At 39.0% G+C, this 23,629-nt stretch overlaps 2 protein-coding genes across 3 annotated transcripts in view; one reads left to right on the top strand and one right to left on the bottom strand.

Moving 5' to 3' along the window:
* Nucleotides 1–23,629, top strand: part of ctnna1 (catenin (cadherin-associated protein), alpha 1) — a 43,057-nt gene continuing 19,428 nt past the window's right edge. Inside the window, exons 1-9 of one of the 2 annotated variants that reach the window (XM_077532998.1) lie at nt 1–169; nt 1,712–1,826; nt 2,776–2,971; nt 7,040–7,206; nt 7,563–7,682; nt 8,114–8,383; nt 10,324–10,527; nt 21,708–21,788; nt 21,967–22,119. In XM_077532998.1, the coding sequence (XP_077389124.1) occupies nt 1,722–1,826; nt 2,776–2,971; nt 7,040–7,206; nt 7,563–7,682; nt 8,114–8,383; nt 10,324–10,527; nt 21,708–21,788; nt 21,967–22,119 (1,296 nt within the window). In that variant the 5' untranslated portion in view covers nt 1–169; nt 1,712–1,721. Of the gene's footprint in view, nt 170–396; nt 563–1,711; nt 1,827–2,775; nt 2,972–7,039; nt 7,207–7,562; nt 7,683–8,113; nt 8,384–10,323; nt 10,528–21,707; nt 21,789–21,966; nt 22,120–23,629 lie in introns of those variants that run through there. The other variant, XM_077532999.1, reaches the window with a different exon arrangement.
* lrrtm2 (leucine rich repeat transmembrane neuronal 2) lies at nt 14,727–19,628 on the bottom strand. Its single transcript, XM_077532638.1, has 2 exons — nt 18,986–19,628; nt 14,727–18,346 (listed from the first exon to the last, which is right to left on the bottom strand). The coding sequence occupies exons 1-2, from the start codon at nt 19,206–19,208 to the stop codon at nt 16,713–16,715; spliced, it is 1,857 nt and encodes a 618-aa protein (XP_077388764.1). The 5' UTR covers nt 19,209–19,628; the 3' UTR covers nt 14,727–16,712.

Raw genomic sequence — 23,629 nt, 5'->3', positions numbered from 1 at the left:
TGCCACGCCCGAAACGAGTCGTCATTTGCGGGCTAGTTGGACGTTCCCTGCTAGTTTAGCTGCCAGGAAGTTCAGGAACTCGGTCACCGCCCAATCCCCCCCATCTGTCTCGACCATTGTTGGGAAACAAGTCTACGACAGCGAAACCAGGTCTATCGAAACTTTCAAGGTAACGTTTTACCGAGAGTCTCTTTGAACTACTACTTATTTGAGTGTTTTTAAGAAGTATTTCTTGTAAAAGTGCGTCAGCAGAGTGAAAAAAAGTATCAAGTCCGCGAGGGCAGCGAAAGGGAAGAAAACTTCGAAGCGTTGTCATTCCTCCATCTTGAAACTTTCCTAACTAATTTGTTATCAGTGAGTTAAAAGTCATTCTTTGAAGTCATTGACGTCATAAAGAAGAAGTTGAAAGGGTGGAATGTGGAGCGTTCGAGAGCACTTTTTAACAGTTTAGTTGGTTTTAGAAATCGTAGCGTTCGGAAGGGACTCTTGCTTGTGTAGCGTTTGTTTGTCAACTAGCATTAGCTTTAGCAAGGTGTCGGCTTTGACAAAAGTACGCTAGCAGGTAAGCTAAATGAGCAAGAATGATACACTAACATAACATGTAATACTTCAAACCGATCTTGATCGCGTGGCTTAGTTTCCCGTTTTAAACCAATCCTAATGATTCAAAATGAGTGCCGTTCAATTAGATTTCAAATAACTACAGGTGCAAGTTGAGCTAAATTGTTAGCATATTGCTGACGACAGTAGTTGTTTGACTCACGCGTTAATCACTAATTTAAGCAACGTTTTAGCCATTGTGTCGATTTGTAAGTTCCGCTGAACAGAAACATTGCTGCTGTTTTTGTTTAGGCCTAGTGTTAAGTTTTTTGTTTTTTTTGTTTTTTCCTATCATCATCCATGCATTTGTATGTTGTGGAAATCACTGTACATTCAATATCCTTACAAAACTCTTTGATGGGGAAAATGCTCATATCTTATGAGCGGAGATACTGTCATGAAATTTGAATTTTAGAAATAAATGTTTATTGACATGTTTAAACTGTAATAGTGGTAGTGTTTGTGAAAACTGCAATTGGCTGGCAACCAGTTTAGGGTGTACCCCACTACTGGCCGAAGCCAGATGGGATAGGCTCCAGCACCCCCCCTCCACGTTACCCTAGTGAGGAATAGGCGGTTAGGAAAATGGATGGATGTTTGTGAAAATAAAGTAATATCATCTAAGCATGAAAATATGTTTAAACAGGCCATTTTCAGATTTTTCAATGGCGGCGTCCCCTCAAGCCATCTCATTTAAATTTTTATTAGGTTATCCACCAAAAGTGTGAGCACCCCCTAGTAAGTAACAATCAAATGTAACTGCAGACAACGATTATGACATTTCCTTCTAGGCTTATAGCAATGACATTGTTTTCAAGCTTTTGGTGAGCAACTTTTATGTCCACGCTACTTTGCCCCCAAGCTTCCCTGAGTGTTCCACCTCTCTCTCAGATACCAAATTGATGTACTAGCAGTTATTGAAAGCGGAAAGAACATTTTGAGAGTTGGCATGGCATTTACACCCTTCAAAATCTTAAGGCCTTTTTTTATTTTATTTTTTGTTAACATTCTGTGAAAATCTCTTTCCTGCACTCAGCTTCTTTGGTTAAAAGAGGAGTAAAATTCTGTTTCATCTTGTGTTCTTTGATGTGACTTTTGTCTCCCATTTTAGACTTCCAGACATGACAAGCATCAATACTGCGAACATCAATTTCAAATGGGACCCGAAGAGTCTGGAGATCAGGACTCTGGCAGTGGAGAGGCTGCTAGAGCCCCTGGTCACACAGGTAATAATAGCGACGGTGTGCATCTTGTTTACCCTTTGAAGTTGAAGGCCACATGTTGATTGAAAGTGATCTGAATAAAATGACTTAATCCAGTGTTTTTTTTTGTTTTTTTTTTTAATTTATTTTATTTTAAACAACAAAAAAAAGTGCGTAATCAATTTATATCTGACGTTTATAAAATTTAGATGTTCTCCACGTAGGCTTTTCTTGACATTTTTTAGTCACATCTTGCAGCACAAGAAATAGTCCGCAGTGAGCTTCCACAGCATCTGTTGGATCACATTATTCAAAGGTATCAGGCAGGATGTGTACAAAAGAATTTCCAATGCAGTCATCAACAAGTGAAGAAAATATGGACCACGGTGACATTAACAAGAAGTGAATGTCTCCCTCCCTACAAGAGTGATTTGAACAGTGGTGTGTAGCCTTTTTTTTTTTTTTTCTCCTTTTCTCCCCCCTTCCTCTCTTCCAGTATATCCACTATACTGCTGTACCAATGGCTAACCGGACACTCAGTAGATTAACAACCCGAAGGCTGAATCTCTTGGCCGTCTCCTTCCGCCTCGCTCGACAACGAGTGCTTGTGCCAGCTGGCTATGTGCTTCTGCTATGGGAAGCGGAGCTAGTGTGGAAAACAAGCGTGTGCCCCTTAGTTTAGACATTCAAAGCATTTGAAATGGCTGAGGCAGCAGTTACCTCGATGTGATGCATTGCCAAACAAACATTTTAAGCAACTGTTGCATAATGGCAACGGAAAAAACAACAACACCCAATTTGTATGCCTTTAGGGCATTTACCTTCAGAGATTGAATCAAATAATCTTGCGGTTTTGATCATGTAAATTGAAGACAAATGATGGTTTGAACACGTTACTGGAAGTACTCGCGATCACATCAGTTTGTCGGAGCCATAACATTTATTTTCTTACCCTGCTGTCTTCCTAATATAGGTCACCACTCTGGTGAACTCTAGTAACAAAGGTCCCTCTAACAAGAAGAAGGGACGCTCCAAGAAGGCTCATGTCCTGGCAGCTTCAGTGGAGACCGCCACCCAGAACTTCCTGGAAAAAGGAGAGAAGATTGCAAAGGAGAGCCAATTCCTTAAGGATGAGCTGACTGCTGCAGTAGAAGATGTCCGCAAGCAAGGTATATTGGAAATGGTCTGCTCTTTGGTCTTTGTATGCTTTTCCTATGTGTATGCGCAACAAACCAGACGTGGGCACTAGTGAAGTGACAACTGCACTGTTAACACCTTGGTCGACACTTGGCGCACTATTAATGTTCATATGACCTCAGTGTTTTGTAAAGAGGGGATGAACCTGATTTAGAGTATTCGGGGTCACTACTCCATTAGTGTCTCAGTTAAGCAGCCATGTTTTTTTTTTTTTTTTTTTTCTCCCCTGTGGCAAATTTGGATTGTGCCTATGAGCAGATTTGTTGCAATCCAGTTGCCACAAAAGTTGCAATTCAGCGATTCAAATCACGTCACATCAGAGTTAGCCATGTTGCAATTGGTGAGTCAGAAAAGAAAGATGCCCGTCAAATGTATTACTTTATAGTTGTGAGGCCAATGTATTGGGTACAGAAAAGGCTTTGTGACCATCTCTCCGTCGCTATCGTTTGTATTTATTTATTTATTTATTTATTTATTTTAGATATAAATGTAAAAAAAAAAGCCTCGCGAGATGACTTGAGCTATGTTCCTTGGTCAGAAATTCAGTTGGCCTATCAAAACATCTTCTATTCACATGATTTCAAGATGGCAGCCCCAACGACGTTAAGCCGCTGCACAAATTGGCCTGCATTGTCAGACTTTGCCTTAAATGGTTTCATTCTTGAAATGAGAAACACTGATAAAATGTTACTGTTTATTGATGAGGTGTCGCTGGTGTTCTATGGCTTTCTATCTTGAAACCATGTGATTAGGAATGTTGTTTTTTAATTAGCCACCTAAATATATGGCCAAGGCAAATGGCTCATGAGACGTGCAGTTTTTCACCTCGTGAGGCAAAAATGAATAAATAACAGACATGTTAGTCATCTTTTAGGCCTTGCGAGGCAGAAAACCTACTGAAAATTGCACACGTCAGACTTGCTTGCTGAGCAAATCATCTTGAATGACATTTTGCTCAGCAGATAGCTCAGGTGTGCAGAAGGCTTTAGAGAAAGAGAAATTGAAGTCGATGTCTGTGTAGATGAAGTTATGTTCTTCACCACAACAAACTAGATCAAATTCACATAGTTTACAGTAGTTTTAGCGACTGAACAATTATGTCCACCTCTATTAACAGGCTATAGTTTAGCCATTAATAGTTTGTTGAGTGACTGATTGGTGATCCACAATACATGAACTTTTACAACTCAAACTTTTACTTACCATTGATATGTAGAACAGCCATCTTGAAAATTGCAGAGTTGACTTGCCGGGCAAGTTAGAATTGTGACTTGGGGGGCTTTTCCATTAGCATCTTCCAATTTGAGTGAATACCGGTACCTTGTTTGAGACTTGTACTGCTCTCAATTGCCAAATGTCATTCTCTTGCTATATACACACACATGTTTATAGAGATAGTATCCCTTAATAATAATGAATGTTGTAACTTCAAAGCGGGACAGTGTTATCGGGTTAAACAAACTTCTTTGTAATCCCTCCAAATACAGGGTGACCCAAAAAGATGCGTACCCAGATTTTATTCGATAAAAAATCTGTCAAAAATTCAATCAAAAATTTGTCCAAGACATTTTCAGGGCAACTATAGCTGCAAATGATCATCCATAGGTTCACCTTTCACGTCCTGCAACAGAAAAGACATTCGTTAAAAAATTGATTTTTTTCGAATAAAATATGGGTACGCATCTTTTTGGGTCACCCTGTACTAAAACACTAATGACCACAAAGTGTAGTGCCTGACCAATGTTTAAAAAAAAAAAAAAAAAAAAAAAAAAAGAGCTTAGTCCCACATGACTTTTTTTTTTTTTCTCTCTGTTGTCGAATGGTGATTCACTTTTTATGTTAGCATTAAGCTATGTATATATTTTTTTGTTTTTGTTTTTAAATTACAATTATTTAGGTTTTGACCCTCTTAGTACCTGCTTTAAAAATTGTTTGGTGGGTGGTGTTACTGCACTGTCAAATCATCTGGGCAAAGGATCCAGCAGACCCGTGAGGATAAGCGGTGCAGTGAATGGATGATTGGATCTGTCTTCTTGCTGGATTTCTTTTTAATTTTTCAACTTATCACAAGATGGGAGTTCGCCATATGAAAGTTGAGTCTTCTTGCAGCACGTTCCAGTTAACTCTTGTTCTGTTTTTACATACTCCCAGACTCTTCAGAACTGAGTCCAACGGTTACCTCCATTTGAGGTGACAGCTGCACTAGTCTGTCTTTGTTCCCTCAAGTTACCCAGCAAGTTATACGTGCCCCTGTTTTCGCTATCCCTGCAATACTTTGGAGGTGGCTGACATGTGGCCAGTTAGCCTTTGTGACACACACTTCGCATTGTTACTGTAGTTGCAGTAAGCTGTCACACGGCTGGAATGCAAGCACTCTGCTGGTGCCTCGTGCTGGCTGTCAGCTATGCTATGCTGCTCAGTGGAGCGTGACTGGACTGATAATGTGACCATTGAGAAAGCCTCCATCCCCTGGATTCATGTAACCTTTTCCACCCAGCTGTGACCTGCCAGCTGTTAGAATGTAAGAAACCATTGATGACCACATCAAGGATGGTTGTTGCACGTCTAATGTGCTTGTTCCAGGGGCTTTGTTTGTTTTCATGAGATTTTAAATTTAAATGGAACCCCCCCACTAAATTTAATTTAAATTGGACTAAAGGTTAAGTAGCACTTTCCCTCCATGTTGAAGGCACCCCTTAACTGCTTGCCATTCGGGTTCGTTAATATCCTTGTTTTATTTATCTTTCCCTTCACTTCCTGTTCTTTCTTGCATTGCTGTTATTGTGGTCTACTCGTACATTTTTCATGGGCTGCAGGTGAGCATTATCGAAGCAGAAGCCACCTACACACTGAAAATAGCCTTATTGATTTGGATAGCCTTAAGGTGTAAAGGCCGTTGCTAAAGTTGTGTTGTTGATTATATGCGTACATAAAATTGTCCTCAGTTTAAAACTATTCACAAGCCCATTGGCAAGTGAGCTAATGTACTTGGTCTGTCAAAAAAATGACATTTCTCTCTTTGATTGTTTTCAAGAAACTGTCAAGTTGTCTAGCCTATCCTAGGTCTATCTAGCCTAGATTATTTACATCCTGCAGTACTTTGTCTCATTAAAAAAGAAAAAGAAAAAAAGGCACAACTCTTCTGTGATGCATTTTTCCACTATCCTCGGATTCTTCTATAATTCCGTAAACTGTGGTGAGCTTGAGTTTGTCAAAATATTTATTTTACTATTTATAACTAGTACTAAACTTCTACTTGAATACACTTTAACAAAAAAAATCTGAATAGTTAGTCTTTGATTGATTTATTGGAAAAGGGTTGCTCTGATTTGATCACGCATCCACTTTTTACAATTTTGTTCACTTAAATTCTTAAACGGCTCTTTTTTTTTTTTTTTTTTTGGGTGAGCATTTTACCATCCATATCTACTTTGCTTTGGGTAAAAGGGAGTATTTTGTCACTTTTTGTGTGTGTTATAGACCCCTACTGCTGCATCCTTTGAGGTCTCCCCATTTAATGTAACCTATTGACAGATGTACTGATGTTCATAATGTGAGCCGACAAAGTCAATATGCGCTCAGTCAACTGCATAGGCCAGTGTAGGACAAATCATGGTGCTGGACAAACAAGATTGGAGGCCTTTTGTTGAGACTTTGACCTGCATTGTGTACTTGGAAATTGTATTAGAAATATCGAAAGAATGGTTTATAAGCTGAAATGTGTGGAGCTGTTTCTCGTTTGTGTGCATTTTAATTGCCTAATATTATCTCACAAACACATAACTGAAATACAAAAAACGAAAACATACAATATGCTGACTCGCTGTGAAAAGGAAAAGACAAACTTAGAAATGTATCTATGCTGTACCCTCAACAGTCAGTTACAAAGTCTGACTTTGCTTAATGATGTAGGTTGAATTCAATAGCCCTATCAAGACGGCATGCATATATCAATGCCAAACATAAGCTTTTCAATTGCCAAGGCAGTTGTAATTAAATTGTTGCCAGTCGTCATGCTCACAGAAATATTCCATTCCCAGGTGATTCAATGAGGCAGGCTTCTGGAGAATTTGCTGAAGACCCCTGCTCTTCTGTAAAGAGAGGCAATATGGTTCGTGCTGCCAGAGCCCTCTTGTCGGCTGTCACACATCTGTTGGTTCTGGCAGACATGTCTGACGTCTACAAACTTCTGCTCCAGCTTAAACTGGTGAGAGAGACTCCATGACATCCATTTCCCTTTTGACCCATTATAGAGTGCAGAATATGTTTGAAAGCAGATAAATGGAGGATATTAACGGATTAAAGTGTGGAGTGTTGCCAGATGAGGCTAGTTTGATGAAATACAGAGTCAGCAAAAAAAATATCCTAACTGGTCACATTGTACACTCTATTTTGGGCGTATCTGTGATGTGGACATAAATGACCACTGCAGCTCTATATTTTTGAGGCGTCGTTGATACTTCAAATGCAAATGAAAACGTATACATTTTGGAACAGTAACTTGAAACTATTAGTCTATTTGAACAGAAAATTTTTTTGGTGAATTGTTTGTCTCAAATTCAGGTGGAGGACAGCCTCGTTAAAGTACGGAATGCAGGAACAGAACAGGAACTGGGGATCCAATATAAGGCCTTGAAGCCAGAGGTTGACAAGCTGAACATCATGGCAGCCAAGAGACAACAGGTAAAGTACAGTCAGAAATTAGAATGTATACATTCCAATTTTTTTTTTTTTTGGGGGGGGGGGGGGGGGGCATTTGTCTCTGTCACTGGACATTGATATTTGTGATGCACTTGTATTTTTGTGTTTTTGTTCAATAAAACGATGCCTGCAATTCCTATCCCCACATTCTTCTGCTGATGGTGTTATTCTATAATGCGCAAGTCTGAATAGAAATACATCATATTACGAAGGCATCTTTTAATGGTCTGATTATGACTATGTTGTTACTGCCAGGGACAGAAATAAATCTAGGTCACCCAGAACGAAGTCTGTCACAGTTAATGTAAGGGCATGACAGGCCTGTTTATGGTCCAATATTATAAGTGCCTTACCAGTATATCCAATATAAGTACGTTAACCCTGCCCCTTCATGCCTTCTATGTTTCATTTAGGAGTTAAAGGATGCCCAACACAAGGACCAAATGGCTGCTGCCCGTGGTGTTCTCCAGAAGAACATCCCCATGCTGTACACGGCATCCCGTGCCTGCCTGCAGCATCCTGACGTTGCTGCCTACAAGGCCAACCGTGACCTAATCTACAAGCAACTGCAACATGCGGTTTCTGGCATCTCCAATGCTGCTCAGGCCACTGCCACAGAAGACTCGGCACTCAATCAACCGGCGGGTGGTGGAGAGCTGGCATATGCCCTCAACAATTTTGATGTAAGTACAAGAGGTTGCAGAATGACAGCCTATTTACTTGTGCCTCATGATTTGTTTGTGGATTGACTGAGCACATATGTTAGGTTAGGGCACTGCTGTGTTTGTATGTATCTGGCTGAATTGTAAATCAAAGCCATAAAAAAAATGGATAGCTGTCAGAAATGAAACGTCTGAGTAGTGTGAAATATTCTGCAGTCACATCTAGTTTTATATATCATGTCAAATACAATTGATTTGAGCAGAAAACAGGTACTGAAAGCAAATAAAGTTGAATGTTTTAGCTAAGTTTAACACTATTTGAAACCTGCATCCTATTCATATATTCATTTGACAAAAAAAAAAGCTAACAGCGGGATAGGACACTGAGCTAATCATCTTAATATTGTGTGGGGTTATAAATGCACATAATTAAGCCATTAGCAGACATGATTTTGATTACAAAATAATTTTTCATATTTATCCTGTTTAGATAATGAGCTAGTTATCACAGAATTCTAAAAATACATTTTCATTGCAAGTTCGAACCTCTTATCGTGTCAATTAGCTATTGAACCATTTAGCATAGCTGTGCAGTATTTGCTGTGTTGTTCTCAATGGGACATTGCTTACCTCCTTGATTGGTGCCAACTGCGTTGCTGGCACGTGTATATCCATAGCTAAATGACATACTACTTCATTAATCAAAAAATTTTGCAGGCGCTGCAGTAGTGTTTATTGGAAAGTAGTAATTACTAGGGGTGTTAAAAAAAATTGATTCGGCGATATATCGCGATACTACATCGCGCGATTCTCGAATCGATTCAATAATCGGCAGAATCGATTTTTTTTTTATTTTTTTTTTTATTTTATTTTTTTTTTATTTATTTTTTTTAGGATTCACACCTTGAGCATGGAAGAATGTTATATGAACGGAACATTAAGCCTTAATATTTTATTTGAATGCTGTTTAAACATGAAACAGATTACAACCTCTATAAGACTGAAATTTCAGATAAATAAATAATACATTTTCATATAAATCTTACACTCTACAAGCTTACTGATTAGTATTTTCTAAATTTGAATGAAAAAAATCGCAACAATCGATTTATAAATTCGTATCGGGATTAATCGGTATCGAATCGAATCGTGACCTGTGAATCGTGATACGAATCGAATCGTCAGGTACTAGGCAATTCACACCCCTAGTAATTACTATTGGCAGTAAAGAAGTTAATCAAATTGTATTTCTTTTTCTTTAATTCACATTTCACAACTACATTTACAATATGGAGGAACCTCACTTGTCTAAAGCGCTAGTTTGCATACAATTTGGTTTTGGATGAATTATTTATTTTTAGGCCAAAATTATCCCAATTTTTGTAAAATTGAAAATGGTCTGTATCATTCAGTATCGTCACGTTATGCAGTGTTGGATGGGCCTTAGGCACGTGCGTTCCATCCCATAATTAAACAATTAAATAATATACAAAAAAGGATCTAGTGTTGACTTGCCTCTGTGTGTATCTGATGGTGGATATTCTCATTCATCCAGGTAATTTCTTTCTCGGACATTGAATCGATCGCAACTGGACTGCTGTGTTAGTCACTAAGTACATGTTTAGAGTACTGTCTGTGGTAACTGGTCAGGTTGCGAGTTCCCGTTTCCGAAGTTTCTCTCTCCCATGGTATATGATAGGTCAAATTATTTAATATGGATGAGTGAGGTAAAATTTAGTAGATGAGTCAGCCCCATATCACCAACACTGCATCCCTCATTTATTTTTTGTCTCTGATGCACTTGTTGCCATGGCAATATGACACTGAAGCAGAGGAGGTCAGATTAGATGGAATGCAGGGGGCTGGATAGGGCTGTGATTGTGGGTGCTTAATGAACCACGTTTGTGTCATCTGAATAATGCACTGACACTTTTTTTTTTTTTTTTTTTTCTCTCTCTCAGAAACAAATCATTGTAGACCCCCTGGCGTTTAGTGAGGAGCGCTTTCGTCCATCCCTGGAGGAACGTCTTGAGAGCATCATCAGTGGTGCTGCCCTCATGGCTGACTCCTCATGCACTCGGGATGACCGCAGGGAGCGTATTGTGGCTGAATGCAATTCTGTGCGCCAGGCTCTTCAGGATCTGCTGTCTGAGTACATGGGCAATGTAAGTGTTTTTCATTCTTCTTAAGTTTTGTCACCACTATTAGGTTCCAGACTATTCAATACACTAGGCAGCACTTGACTACCAACTTATTTATTGTTTTCCTTTTTATTTTTTTTTATTTTATTTTATTTTTTTTTATTATAAAGTTCCTCTTGTAATGCTTTGTACTGATTGCATGAATTAGTTTGAATTTATTTCAATTCATGCAACCACCACCACGTTTTGAGTTTCTATTCCTTAATGCAACAAGTGAAAACCCCATGCAGGTTAGAAGTAGGCATTTGAAATCCTTTTTAGCAACTTCTTGAATAATTCCAGAGGAAGACATAATCTGCCTGTACCTTTTTCACAAAACACACCTAGGCACTGCTGTCTGTATTGATGCAGCAGACGCACCTTCCCACTATAACAATTATCTGGCTGTGAAACTGAAATTATGAATTGGCTTTTGGCTCCCTAATCTTTGTGATTCTGTTCTTTGCAAACACTGTATCCATGAAATTTGCGGTGACTTGCATTTAATGTAAGATTTTTCTCCTGTCGAGTACAGACTAAAAAAGTAGTGGGACCCGAGACTTTTTTTTTTAATTTTTATTTATTGATTTATTTATTTATTTATTTTTAAAACACAGGAAGTGAAAATGTAACAAGATAAGGAGCCTCCAAAATCCCCTTTTGTAGAAACAACAGCTTAAAATAAACTCTCCTAGAAAGACTTTAGGTGCTGATGTGCGCTTGTAGGAATTTTTTTTTTTTTTTTTTTTTTTTTTTGTGGTTGTAGGTATTCAATTATTTGTGAGGTTTTCAGTGGCACCTCATAGGTAATTGATGGACTGAACCAGTGGGCAAGTAAATGTAGAGGTAACGTAGATGATGTGGCACAAGACATTGAGGAGCACACTGACTGAGTTACTTTCATAAGTAGGGAAACCTTTACCATCCTTAATGGAGTGAAGCGAACATAAGTATCTGAATTTGAGCACTTGCCTCAAGCCACAATCATGCTTTTCCATTCGCCATTCCACATAACCGGTGTCTGTTTAACATGAGAGGCCTAGCAAGCAACAGTGGCAATCATTTTCTGGGCGAAAGTAACCTGAATGCGTTAAGGACAAATCAAGCAATCTTTGTCTGGTGAGAAATGGTGTCACCCCATTTTTATTTATTTTTTTCCTCCCCTGTCAGAAAACATGCGAACATTGAAATGTTGGATTGGTTTGGAAATGTCCTGTTCTAACGTATTGGATAATCTGTAAGATGCTTGGAGCTGTTTCAGACAGTAAACGAACACCCTTTTATTGCAAGGAATACATTCCAGACCTTCTTGCAATAGGTTGAAATCTGTGATATGGAGAAATCATAGAAAGAAAAAAAAAAGTTTGATAGCTAACACGCATAGTAAACACATTCACACTTGTGTTGATGACTTAGCTGAAGTGATGCGCATAATTGAAGAAGAGCTGTCAAAATTAATCGATTAATTGATTATCAAATTAGTCAACTGTTTTAATAACAGAGTAATCATTTGGAGCCATTTTTTTTAAATTCAAAATTGTCCAAATCCTCTGATTTCAGCCCATCAACACTAGTTGTTTCCTGTTTTTTGTAGTCCTTCATGCGAGAAGACTGATTATCTTCCATGTTAATCAAAATAAATGATTTGCAAACATTTGTTTTTACTTTGGAAAACAATGACCGAACCGGTAACACAGTACTAGATCAACATCCCCCCCCCCCTTTTTTTTTTTTAAATCACTATACAAATATTAAGTATGAAATCACCCCCAAACACTTCCTTAAACTTTCTAAAAAATATTCAATAGTGACAGCACTAGATTGAAGTTTGTATTCACCAGCTGTCTAAGGCACTCACACTTGAGGATAGAATGCGGTGCTGAAATGGATTAATGGCATTCCCATGAATTTCAATGGGATAAGATGATTTGAGTCGGATACTCAGAATTGTGAGCAGGTGTGTCGTCATGGTCAAGCTGCTACGAGTTGACCTGCCACAGCTCTCACCTCTTCTCACACATTGAACAAAGTAAACATCACAAGATGCCATTGTTGACAATGCCAGTTTTGTTAGCCCATCTATGGTGGTGGTGTTAGCATTAAGGTTGTGGACTGATTAAATACACGTGTAAATAAATCACGTGTTAATGTTTAGTGGCAATAAACATCACTTGGACTCTGTTGTATGATTGTTCACTATCTGCCGAACTACTGCTGCTTCTGAAGGCAGTCCACTTATAAATTGAGGCAGCGCTTAAATATTTCGGTACTGGTTTATGGGTATGTTTGTGTCAATCTACCAATTAATGCAGAGCTCCAGGTGTTTCCAAAGGGTTCACATACTTTTTCATGCAACTGAAATTTTAATGTCGATTAACATAACCGAAGGAGTGGTTTTAATTTCATTCCATTTGGCACCACTTCAAGGGCATTAGGAATTCAGTTTATTCAAAGCTACCTGCTATTGAATTAAATGTACCGGTAAATAGATAGTCAACATTGGCTAACAAAAAAAATCAAGCTGAAAATGAAGAGCACAATTCTCCTTCAGACTTTGCCTCAGTCCCGTCTGTATGGCCAGGAGCTGACCGATAAGCGCTGCTTAGTTTGCGCATCTCTGGCCTCCAGAGGAGAAAGTCATTGTACAGTGCGAGCAGCAAGGAGTTCCTGCTGGCAGTTGGATGAACCACTATCCCTGCCAGGAGCATCCTTCCAATCTAATACCTTATGTAATCAGATGAAATTGTTGGACATCATTCCCTAGGGAGCGTATCTGTGCTCACTATCACTATATTACCCTTCAATCCATCCGATATGTTTTGTGTGTTTTCAAATGACATAATGGACAAATAAAATACACAGTAATGCAATCTACACATTTTGTGCTAGTTTATTTTTATTTTTTTTTTTAATCAAAACTGGCAGATTTGATGAGCACTTTGTATTGCACAGATGACAAAGCGGTGGAACGTAATGATTTTTTCATTGTCAAAGTATGAATTTAAAAAATGATTGTACGCTTTTAATTGGAAATTGGTTCATGTTTAGGGGTGGGCGATATGACGATATTAGATCATGTGGCGAAATGTGGGGCTTACGATCTCTCATTTTTGCGGAATCGTCTGATCGAGACGTAAAGCATTTCAGCACAATTTGACCGTCAGCTCATTTTCTGCCACAGGCTGAAAAAGACCAGCCATGCAGCCTGCCCCTATTTGACAGCCAATCGGTGTGGTCAAGTAGCGCACACAGGATCAGTGTTTGCACCTTGAAGCACTTTATCACCGTTTGTTATGCAACCAGATGTTTTGCGTGTTTGCTACCAAATGAGGAATAGGCCGAGATGTTAAAATCTAGACATCCACAGATGTCAGTGGACGTTGACTGCAACCAAAACATCTCTTCGGCCTTGGTAGATGACTGGTAAAAGTTGGTTCCTGTATATGGTGGTAGTTTTGATTGGATAGTTACATAAGGTGTTTTCCGGATCATCTTCCCATTTCAGAGCTAGTTACGATTAACAGTTAAATGGAGTAGGTCATACATAGCCAGATGCTCTACGCCTTAATTCTTTAAATGACTGTAAAAAAACAAAGTACACAGATTGTGAGCCAGGCCTTTGGGTCTCAAAAGTTGTTATTCTGTCATTGCAATTTAGGGACAGTCTATGCTTTGGTCCTTGTCTCTCATTTTGTATGCCTGCTTTGTGGAGGTTGTCTTTAACGGTGATAGCGAATGAATTCATTTGGGGCTCTCAACACGCCTGTGTGAAAGAGTTTTGAATGAAACCGAAATATAGTAAATACTTTTCTTTATGAGAATTGCAGGTGAGTTAATCTGTCTTTGGACGAGAGGCAAGTGTTCACCCTGGACTCAGCCAATCAGATGCAGGAGCACATATATTAGATATTTGTGCAAAATTATTTTCCAGTCATCTTCAGTATGCTAACACATCCATTAAGCCATAATGTGATGAACTACAGTAAATTTTGAGCATTAATAAGGTACACTGTTATTTGAACCATTTTATTTAAAAATATACTGTTATGTTTGGAGGATATTTTTTTTTATCATGATGGCACATCTTATGCACTATACAGATATGAAATTGTACATTTACAATACAAAATATGCAAAGCATTCATTTTGCACGAAAATGCTGGGTAAGAGAGGGGAAGGATCTGTTTCCTTGTTTTTTTTTTCCTTTTATTTTTTATTTTTTTGGCAGGATAGGGAGCTAGAGGATGACAAGAGGAAACAAAAACATTTTACAAACGGCCAAAGTGCAGAGGGATGCATATTTCTACAAATGCTGTGGCTTTTCCATCACATGGTACAACCATAGTTTTTAACAGTGAAATGTCAAATATTTGATCAAACTTTATTGGAATGCCATATAATCCTCAGTTCTGCTGTACCATAAATGAATGTCTCTTTCTCCTGGATGGCACTTTAAAACATGCAAGACAGGTAAAAGTGTTGTTGTAATATAGTGCGAAGCTGAAAGAAATCAAAAGTAGAAACACAGCAGACCTGCTTGATTTTGGAAATTATTTTTTCCTTTGCGTTTAAACGGAACACTTTTCGATGTATAGAAACACATGAAAATGTGCTGCCACACTGACACAAACATTTATTTGGATGTTTCAAACCAACTTGATAGGACCAAGCCACAAATGACACCTGCTGGCTCTCTCCAGTGTAACTTGAGATTGTTTGGGTGTTTTGTGAATGAAACATTTTCATAAGATGACCAGATTTAGTGAAAATGTTGCAGCGAATTGTTTTCAATGCAAACCAAATGTTGTAACTCAGTATGTATTTATTGTTACACATATTTCAAAAGGTCAGAAATATGGACATTAGTTTAAATAAACAAATACTTTATCCCGAGTTGCTCCTTTCATGCTCGGCATCATATCCTCTGTGGTTCTCTCCTTCACCCTGCCCCCCATCACCAAACTGAGTACAAAGAAGTGCGGAGCTGCGGCAGCAGCTTTAGTCTGATGCTAATGCACATCCTTTCCCTCCTGCATACAAATGTCTCTTGACCCAGGCTTGCTGTTTGCTTATCACTTGATCTCCATTTCTTTTCATGGCATTGTCCACATTTTAGTTTGACACGCCCGGTAACTGTCATAGTATGGAAGTCTGCAAAGAGTCTGTCTCCGAATAAAAACTATTTAATAAAAAGAATCACTTTAGCTTTTGTTTGACGTCAAGATTGATTCTAATAAGAACTATATTTGCGTCTGAACAAGCAAAATGTTGCCGGATCACTGGTGTGGGTGACAGAATATTTGATTCTTTTGCCTTGCCGTAATTGGTTTAGTCTTGGGGCTGTCAGTCCTTATTAGTGTGTTGGTTATAAAGAGCCTGGGGTACTGAAAGGTTTGATTTTTCACAATAAAATGGTCCCTTGTCTGGCATGTGTGATATTCATTAGCGTTTCCTTGCTAACCATCCACCTAGTGTGATAGAAAGGTAGAAAAGGGTATTTTTGAATGTTTATGCGATTTGTATAAGTTATGTTCAAATAAAAACTTGTAGATGTACAACTTTTTTTCCGTTCTAGTTGGTGTATATCAACATTACTGCAAACATTGAAAATTTAGAAATTGGCTGATTTGTTTGTAGAATAGATTCCCGGCAGGAATGGTGAGTTGTAATTTGTGAATGCAAATGTCTCACACCTCTTAACAATTATATTTATCCGATTGAAAGTAGAGAATCTGTGCTGGTTGGTTTGTTTACAGTGCCTGTGGTGTGGTTAACACTGTGATTTCAATATCTTAAAAAAAAAAAAGGTAATGTTTTGCGCTTAATGTAGATTGCAGAGGGTTATTTGACAATTTGCTCTGTGCGAGGAATATTGACGTAAGAGACAAATCTCACAGTTGACACTTTACTTGTTCAAAATGATTGCCCCTGCCTTGTACGAACAACTTCCATTCATAGAAAAATAAAGTTATGCCTATCTCTACATCACCCAAACACTGTCATGTCTGTCATTGGACCAATAAGCATTTGCCATGTTTTCTCAAATCCCAGAAAGTAGAAATTGTCGTTTTTTTTTTCTTTACATGAATTGGAAAACGAATCCAAAAAGCAAACCCTGTATCATCAAATGGTCAAATGGCAAACCGTATGTTGTAGAAATAAATAAGAGTTCATACTTCACACTCTTTGTAAGGCAGTTGCTGACACTTGCACTGCCCATAGCCATTAATGATTACAAGTGCTCCTTCTTCGTGGCTGGGCTCGTACTCATTATAGGGCACCTGTGTAGCTAGATCTGCCATAGGCTGTCGCTGCTGGGTCCTCATCTGTCGACGGTTCTGAATAGCGGAACAGTGGCGTATCCGGCGCAGGGTGGGGGGGCAGCACTTCCGTGAGATATATACAACAAAAATGATGAAAAAGAATGAAAACAGAAGCGCCATTGTCCCCATGATAACCCTATGAGTCATAACTGTGTTGTCCATGATAGAGAAGTCATCTGTTACAGCTGCCTCTTCCAATGCAGTGGTGGTTGCTTGAGAAATGATAGGTGTGTGTGTTGTGGTTGTGAATGTGGAGCAGCTCCAATTATCCTCTGCATAGTCCTGCGTAGGGGTTGGCTGCATAATTCCAAAAAAGGAGCTTGTCATCTCTGCAGGTGTGGTAGCGTCTGTGGTTGTACTAGTGGGTTGAACAACTGGCGCTGAAAAATTCTGGCAAAGTTGGAATCCATACACGGCGTCAAGTATTTCCTCACCTTGGGCATATTCAGGGCTATGGCAGAGAATGGAATGCTCCCACCTTCCCTTGAAGGCGCTTAGCCAAGTGGCTAGAGAACAAATCCTTTTGGTACATTCCCACAGGTTGCTAGACAATCCAATAGTACTTAGAGACTGCCACATATCCATGACTTGGGCATCCAGACTACTTAATTTGTTGTTATCCAACAGCAAAATCTTGAGATTTGGCAGCGTTTGAAAGACATCGGGTGTCAAGACACGGATCTCATTTCCTGTAAGGTCCAGCTTCTCTAAAGTGGTCCAGGTCCACTCCATACCGCATGTTATGTTGTTGATCTTATTCCACTGCAGATACAGAAACTGGAGACCCACCAGGCGTGGAAAATGGGCTAAGTTAATCTTTGTCAACTGATTGTGCTCCAAGTGGAGCTCTTTGAGTTTAATGAGGCCAGCAAAACCATTTCGTGCTAGACTCCGTAGACGGTTGCTGCTCAGACCAAGGTATTCCAGGCTACGACAGTCCCAGAATGCCCGAACAGGTGTGGTACGAAGTAAATTGGAACGGAGGTGGAGAATTTGGAGCTTTCTTAATCCATGAAACAGTTCTGGTTCCAGTGCAGTCATCTGATTGAAGGACAGGTCTAAAATCTGCAGATTAATGAGGTGGATGAAGGTTGTATTGGGCAACTTGGTGATACGATTGGAGCTCAGGTTGAGGTCCTTCAGCTTGTAGAGCCCTTGGAAGGCATCTTCTTGAACTGTAGTAATCTGGTTGTGGTCTAGGTGTAACCAGGTGAGCTGACTGAAGCCGTAGAATTGATCAGGGCTGAGTTCAGTGATGCTGTTGTGCCGTAGTGAAAGCCCCAGGGCCCCTTTGTCCACACCATCTGGGGGTGCCTGAAGTCCCTGTGTGTCGCAGTAGAACTGCAGGTCCTCACAGCGGCATTTTTGAGGGCAGGTTGTGCATGATGCAGAAGGCAGCAGGCACACAAGGAGCATGCTGATCATACACAGACAAAGAGCCGCTGGTGCAGGTCCCACCAATGGCCACCTTGAATGAAAACCTGAGTGGATTTGAAGATAAGAAAATGAGCATGGAGGGATGTGGGCGAAGGGGGAAGCTCATCTAGCTAATTAGCATTGAGTGAATTTGTTTCTATTATGATTGTAAATATGGTTTAACTTTTTTAAACTAATAATTTCAATTCCACTCTTTGCAGTGTGCTAAATTATTTCTACAATGGTGATTTTGACTGGTATGGTGTGATTATTTTATGTATAGATTATATATACACACATATTTAATATATGCAACCGCCCTGCATAAAGTTGTCCCTTCATGCAGATCATGTTAGGGAGGCTGTAATCATAATTTATCATAACCAATTGCGAAGCCTCTGTAACATCTATTGAATTAACTTCTTCTGTGGAAATAGTTTAATGTACAGTGTCAACATTAACTGTTAACCTTGCATCATGAAGGCTGCACATCGTGTGGTGCAGTTGGATTATACAGTTTATAAAAATACATTGAAAAATGCGTGCCTGTGTGTGTCTGTCTGTATGCCCCTGTATGTATGTCCGTCTATCGGTGAGAAGGAAAGAGTCGATAAATTGTGCCAAAGAGAATTCACTTCTTTGCTTCTCCTACTTGCCTTCCCTAGTCATATTCATATCTTTCATATAAAATGAGGCAAACTTACCCATTCTTTTGTGCACATCGGAAGCTGCATTCAACTGTCCTTCTCTGCAGACTTTTTGAGCAACCACATGGAAGAAAAATCCAAAGGGAAATAACCTTTTTGGAAAAGCACAAAATGAACCAGTCTCTTTTGAAATGAAGCAATTCTGAGCCCACGCAAAGGAGAGAAAATAGAAATTTCCATGTCCCAGGATGTTTATTCCAGTTTTTCTTTGCTGTCCCATAAAATCCAACAGTGGTTTAATTGTTGTCTTTATCCAACAAATCCTATATGTGTTGATGGTAGTATAATTTTTTAAGTTGAGCAGTTGCAGTCCCTGCAATTCTGGTTAAGGTTGTCCTCCTCCCTTTTTTCTTTTTACCCTTTTCTTTCCTTTCCACTGCAATGATGTCTGATCAGCCGGTTGCTTCAAAATCAAGCTTTTCGCCTTTCATGGCTCGAGTCCTGCACCCTTAACTTGTTGATGGCATCCAAAGAATCTGCTTCTGACGCCGGCTAAGTCCCAACATTGCCTCCGCAGAGCCCTCATCTGCTTGCTGAGACGCAAGAAGAGAGGAAAAAAAGCCGAGCAGGGAGCCAGGGATGTTATTCTGTGCTTTTTGTTGCAGCCACTCACTGCTACAGAGTGGTGGCAGCCTGGCGTCGACCATCACTACTCTTTCTCTCTCTCTTTTTCTCTCCCACTCACACAGCAACCCTCTCACTCGCTCTGTCTCTCTCACTCGCTCAGTCACTTGCTCCCTGCCTTATACCACTGCTTGTGTACCGCCAGTCTTCCACCCCCACTTCTTCCCACTGACTTGTCACGATCAGAATATTGATAATTTGAAAGTGTTGGGGTGGCCTGCTATTTAAAGTAGTCACACCTGTAAATCAAAGCCTTGCTTTGTTGGTCTTGATGCATAGGTCTACTAAATACTAGAATAAGAAGAATAACGCATACTATTTAAAAAAACAACAACAAAAAAAATAATAAAATTCATTGGCCTGAATTTCCACGTCTCTAGAGGAGTGTATTAACAGGATGTCAAGATAATTTGCCAGTGCATATTCTTTCTGCCATGCAGCTATGTTTAAGCACCTGCATGAGGTGATAAAGAAAAAAAATGTACAAGTGTTTTTAAACATCCAGTAAAATTTGCTAGACTCTTAACCACAAAGTGAGAATAAAATACTATTTGCTGTTGATCAGGTAGATTCAATAAACGTATTTTTTCGCTCTGTTTTCGAACATTACAATATATTGAACAAGGCTCAAATTCAAAATAACTTTTTTTTTTTTTTTTTTTTTTTTTTTTTTTTGTGTGTCTCTCTCTTTGAGGGGGGCAGTTTTGCTATCAATGACTTCATTTGCATAGCAAGTTTTCAGATTTTGATGTGCAATTACCACCAGGGACCGGAAGCAAGGCCTTGCATTACATGGCTAGCAAACTACACTTTACCTAATCAATGTATTTAATGTTTCATTATTGTGTACTAGATTTCTAACTATCCAAGTTCCAGAGATAACATTAAGAAAATGTCTATAGAACATGCAAACTTCCCCTAGGAAATCCAAAGGTGAGGTTTGAACCGCAAAACCTCAGTTACTGCTTTAAAGATATTTTTTGAGAAACGACTGACTTAACACGTATAAGATTTTTTTTTAATTTACTTTTTTAAGTCTGTCCTTAAAAAGATGGATAGACTTACTTTACAATCATAAAAGCTGCCACAGAGAAACTGCTTCCTTAATAAACACCTGAAGTGCCTTCAAATCCTCTGGTGTGGAAATGAAATATAGTTTAGGCACAAATGAAATGGGATTGCAAGAGTAAGGGGCAGAACAGAACCCAACCACAGAACTGCAACCAACTGGGAAAAAAACAACAAAACAAAAATCTTGGGATTAATGCTTTGTGAGATCTTGCGTTTCCAGTGGACCCCCTACATAATCTTGATGGGCAAAGAGTGTTGGGGGATGAGGCAGGTGGTTCTGCATCTGATTTGCACGTTGGGGGCGAAAAGCTGGTTTCTTGTTGCTCTTCTGTGTCCATTGCATTTCCCTGTAAACTAATGTTCTCTGCTTTGCTGTGGGAATCTGTTGGAGCTAACCAGTGTGTGTATGTTCGAAAGTTTTAGTTCTGGTAACTTCCACTTGAGCAGTTTTCAGAATGAGGCTGAACATCTCTCTGCTCTGTGGGGAACAGTGGGTAGAGTTTCACACTACTGCTTAGCACTTAGTGTTCACTTTTTGCCCAAAAGAGTTGAAATGTTTCTATCCATAATTTAAGCACTTTTATTTAGTTGTAGGTTTAAAAATATTGTCTTTACAATTGTCATTCGTTTGTTTCAACCTGCATTGTTGTACAAGTGGGACCTCCTAATTTCATATGGGCCTGTGGATGAGAGTGGTAAAACAATAGGCATACCGTGCTGGTTTTTCAAATGAATTTGAGTGAGCCCCGCCCATCAATGTATCCCCATCATCTATCCTCTTTCTGTTGGGACAGCCAAGTAATACTTGCATAACAGCCAAATCGGGTGACCTGCCCTCGTTCTTGTGCACATTTCTCCAGCACACCCGCTAAAATAATAAAACTGAGCTTGTCAAAAATAAATAAATAAATAAATAAAATAAAATAAATAAATAAATAAAAAAGTTGTTGTTCTTGAGTGGGGATTATATCACGAAACTATCATTACAATACCATCTATGATCCTCTCCATGTTTTCTTTGCAGGCTGGCAGAAAGGACAGGAGTGATGCTCTGAACACAGCAATCGACAGGATGACAAAGAAAACCAGAGACCTCCGCAGACAGGTTTTTAAATTTTTTTATTTACTTATTTTATTTTTTTATGAATTCTTGTGGCTTTGAAACTGTCATTTTCCACCCCTCCCCTTTTATAATAGCCATTAATATAATGCAAGTGAGTAAATGACGAATAATTTTGAAAACTTAAAATATTGCCACTTTGTTCTATTTCTCACCCTCACAGCTGCGTAAAGCTGTAATGGACCATGTGTCTGACTCATTTTTGGAAACCAATGTACCCCTCCTGGTTCTGATTGAAGCTGCAAAGAATGGTAATGAGAAAGAAGTCAAGGAATATGCACAGGTGTTCCGTGAGCATGCCAACAAGCTAATTGAGGTAATGTGCAATGTTGATTGTTCTTTGTCAAAGATCAACACAAACTAAGAGTTAATCTTTTTTTATTTTATTATTATTATTATTATTTCTGGATTGAGTTATTTTACCAGGCCTAGAAGAATCAATAGACTTCCTCCAGGTTGACTATTAAGGTTCTCAATGTGTTTCAACTCTGTTGTAAATTTGATTTACGTAAGACTTAAGCAGTTTTGGCAGTACAGTATTCCTGATGAATTTTAGCTTGTTCCTCATGGATAATGCTGCCCAATTCCGTGCTGCGGTCACACACAAATCTAACCATGCTAATTTATTAAATGTTTACTTTTTCTTAAGAACATAAGACCACAAAGTGATGACTTAGGAGCATCAGCTAGCCAGAGGCACCACTAGCTGACCTCATTAGTGTACTTTCACTCAATTCCTTGAATACCCATGTCCGAGCATCAAATGCTGACATTTGAAATGGGACATCTCCCCATGGGCGGGTGACCACGAGTCCACTTTATCGGCTGGCCCAGGGAGAACAGAGTAGCATAAGCTTTTGCCAAACACACTGCTCATGAGTTGGACAGAATGGGGCAGCACATCGGGCAGGCGACCTTTAAATTGCCAAGAAACACCTCACTGTCAGACCTCAGGACATTGGCAGGCTCATAATGTTGTTTATATGTATTATAGCTACTTGGAGTGTAATATAACCTACATAACTGAATGTAGCTTGTAGGGATAAACTGTCAGCAGGGCCGATTTATCGGCGCCAATATTCGGCATTTTGACAAATATGCATCAGCCTTAAAAACGAAAAAATCCAACGGCTGATAATAGATTTAAGTTTTGTTGAGTACAGGGGAAGTCTTTAAAAATTCAGTTGGCTTCATGGGAGATTTCATTTATTTTTAATTTTTGGAATTCATTAACTACAGAAAACTATAGAATTGAGGGCAGAGACTAATCTTATTTTAAATATTAAAAAAAAACTTTAAGAAGCTGTTAATAAAAAAATAAAAAAATCTTGATTCACCCCCCCCCCCCCCCCCCCCCCCGACAACTCACAAAAATTGAGTAATTTGCGGAGTTTGAACACTTATTATAATGGACCCATACAACTGTGGCTACTTGCGTTTTCCATCAACCATTATCTTTCTAGTTGCTACTTTACTAAAGTGCACTACATTCGTTGTGCAAGTTGATCTATGCAATTTTGTGTAATTTGCCAGCATTGGGAAGAGCATGAATGCCTCACCGTCATGTCAAAATTGAACAGTATGTTTGGATAACAGCAAACTATAAATTCTTGTGGGTGTAAATGTGTGTGCTTGGTTAGTCTCCAGCTTACTGTGACTGCAGAGCGAAAATGTTATACACACTTAGCAAAATAGTTGGTACTATGTACTCTTAAAGAAAAAAACTCAGTGATCACTGAAATAACCTGAAACAAACGTAATGATAAATAAAAAAACAAACATAAATTTAGCTATTTGAAATTAGGCATTACATTTGATGATGGTTC

This window comes from Festucalex cinctus, chromosome 9 (assembly GCF_051991245.1).
Source record: "Festucalex cinctus isolate MCC-2025b chromosome 9, RoL_Fcin_1.0, whole genome shotgun sequence".
In the NCBI taxonomy this organism is placed as follows: domain Eukaryota; kingdom Metazoa; phylum Chordata; class Actinopteri; order Syngnathiformes; family Syngnathidae; genus Festucalex; species Festucalex cinctus.
This window is presented reverse-complemented; position numbering and strand designations above follow the sequence as displayed.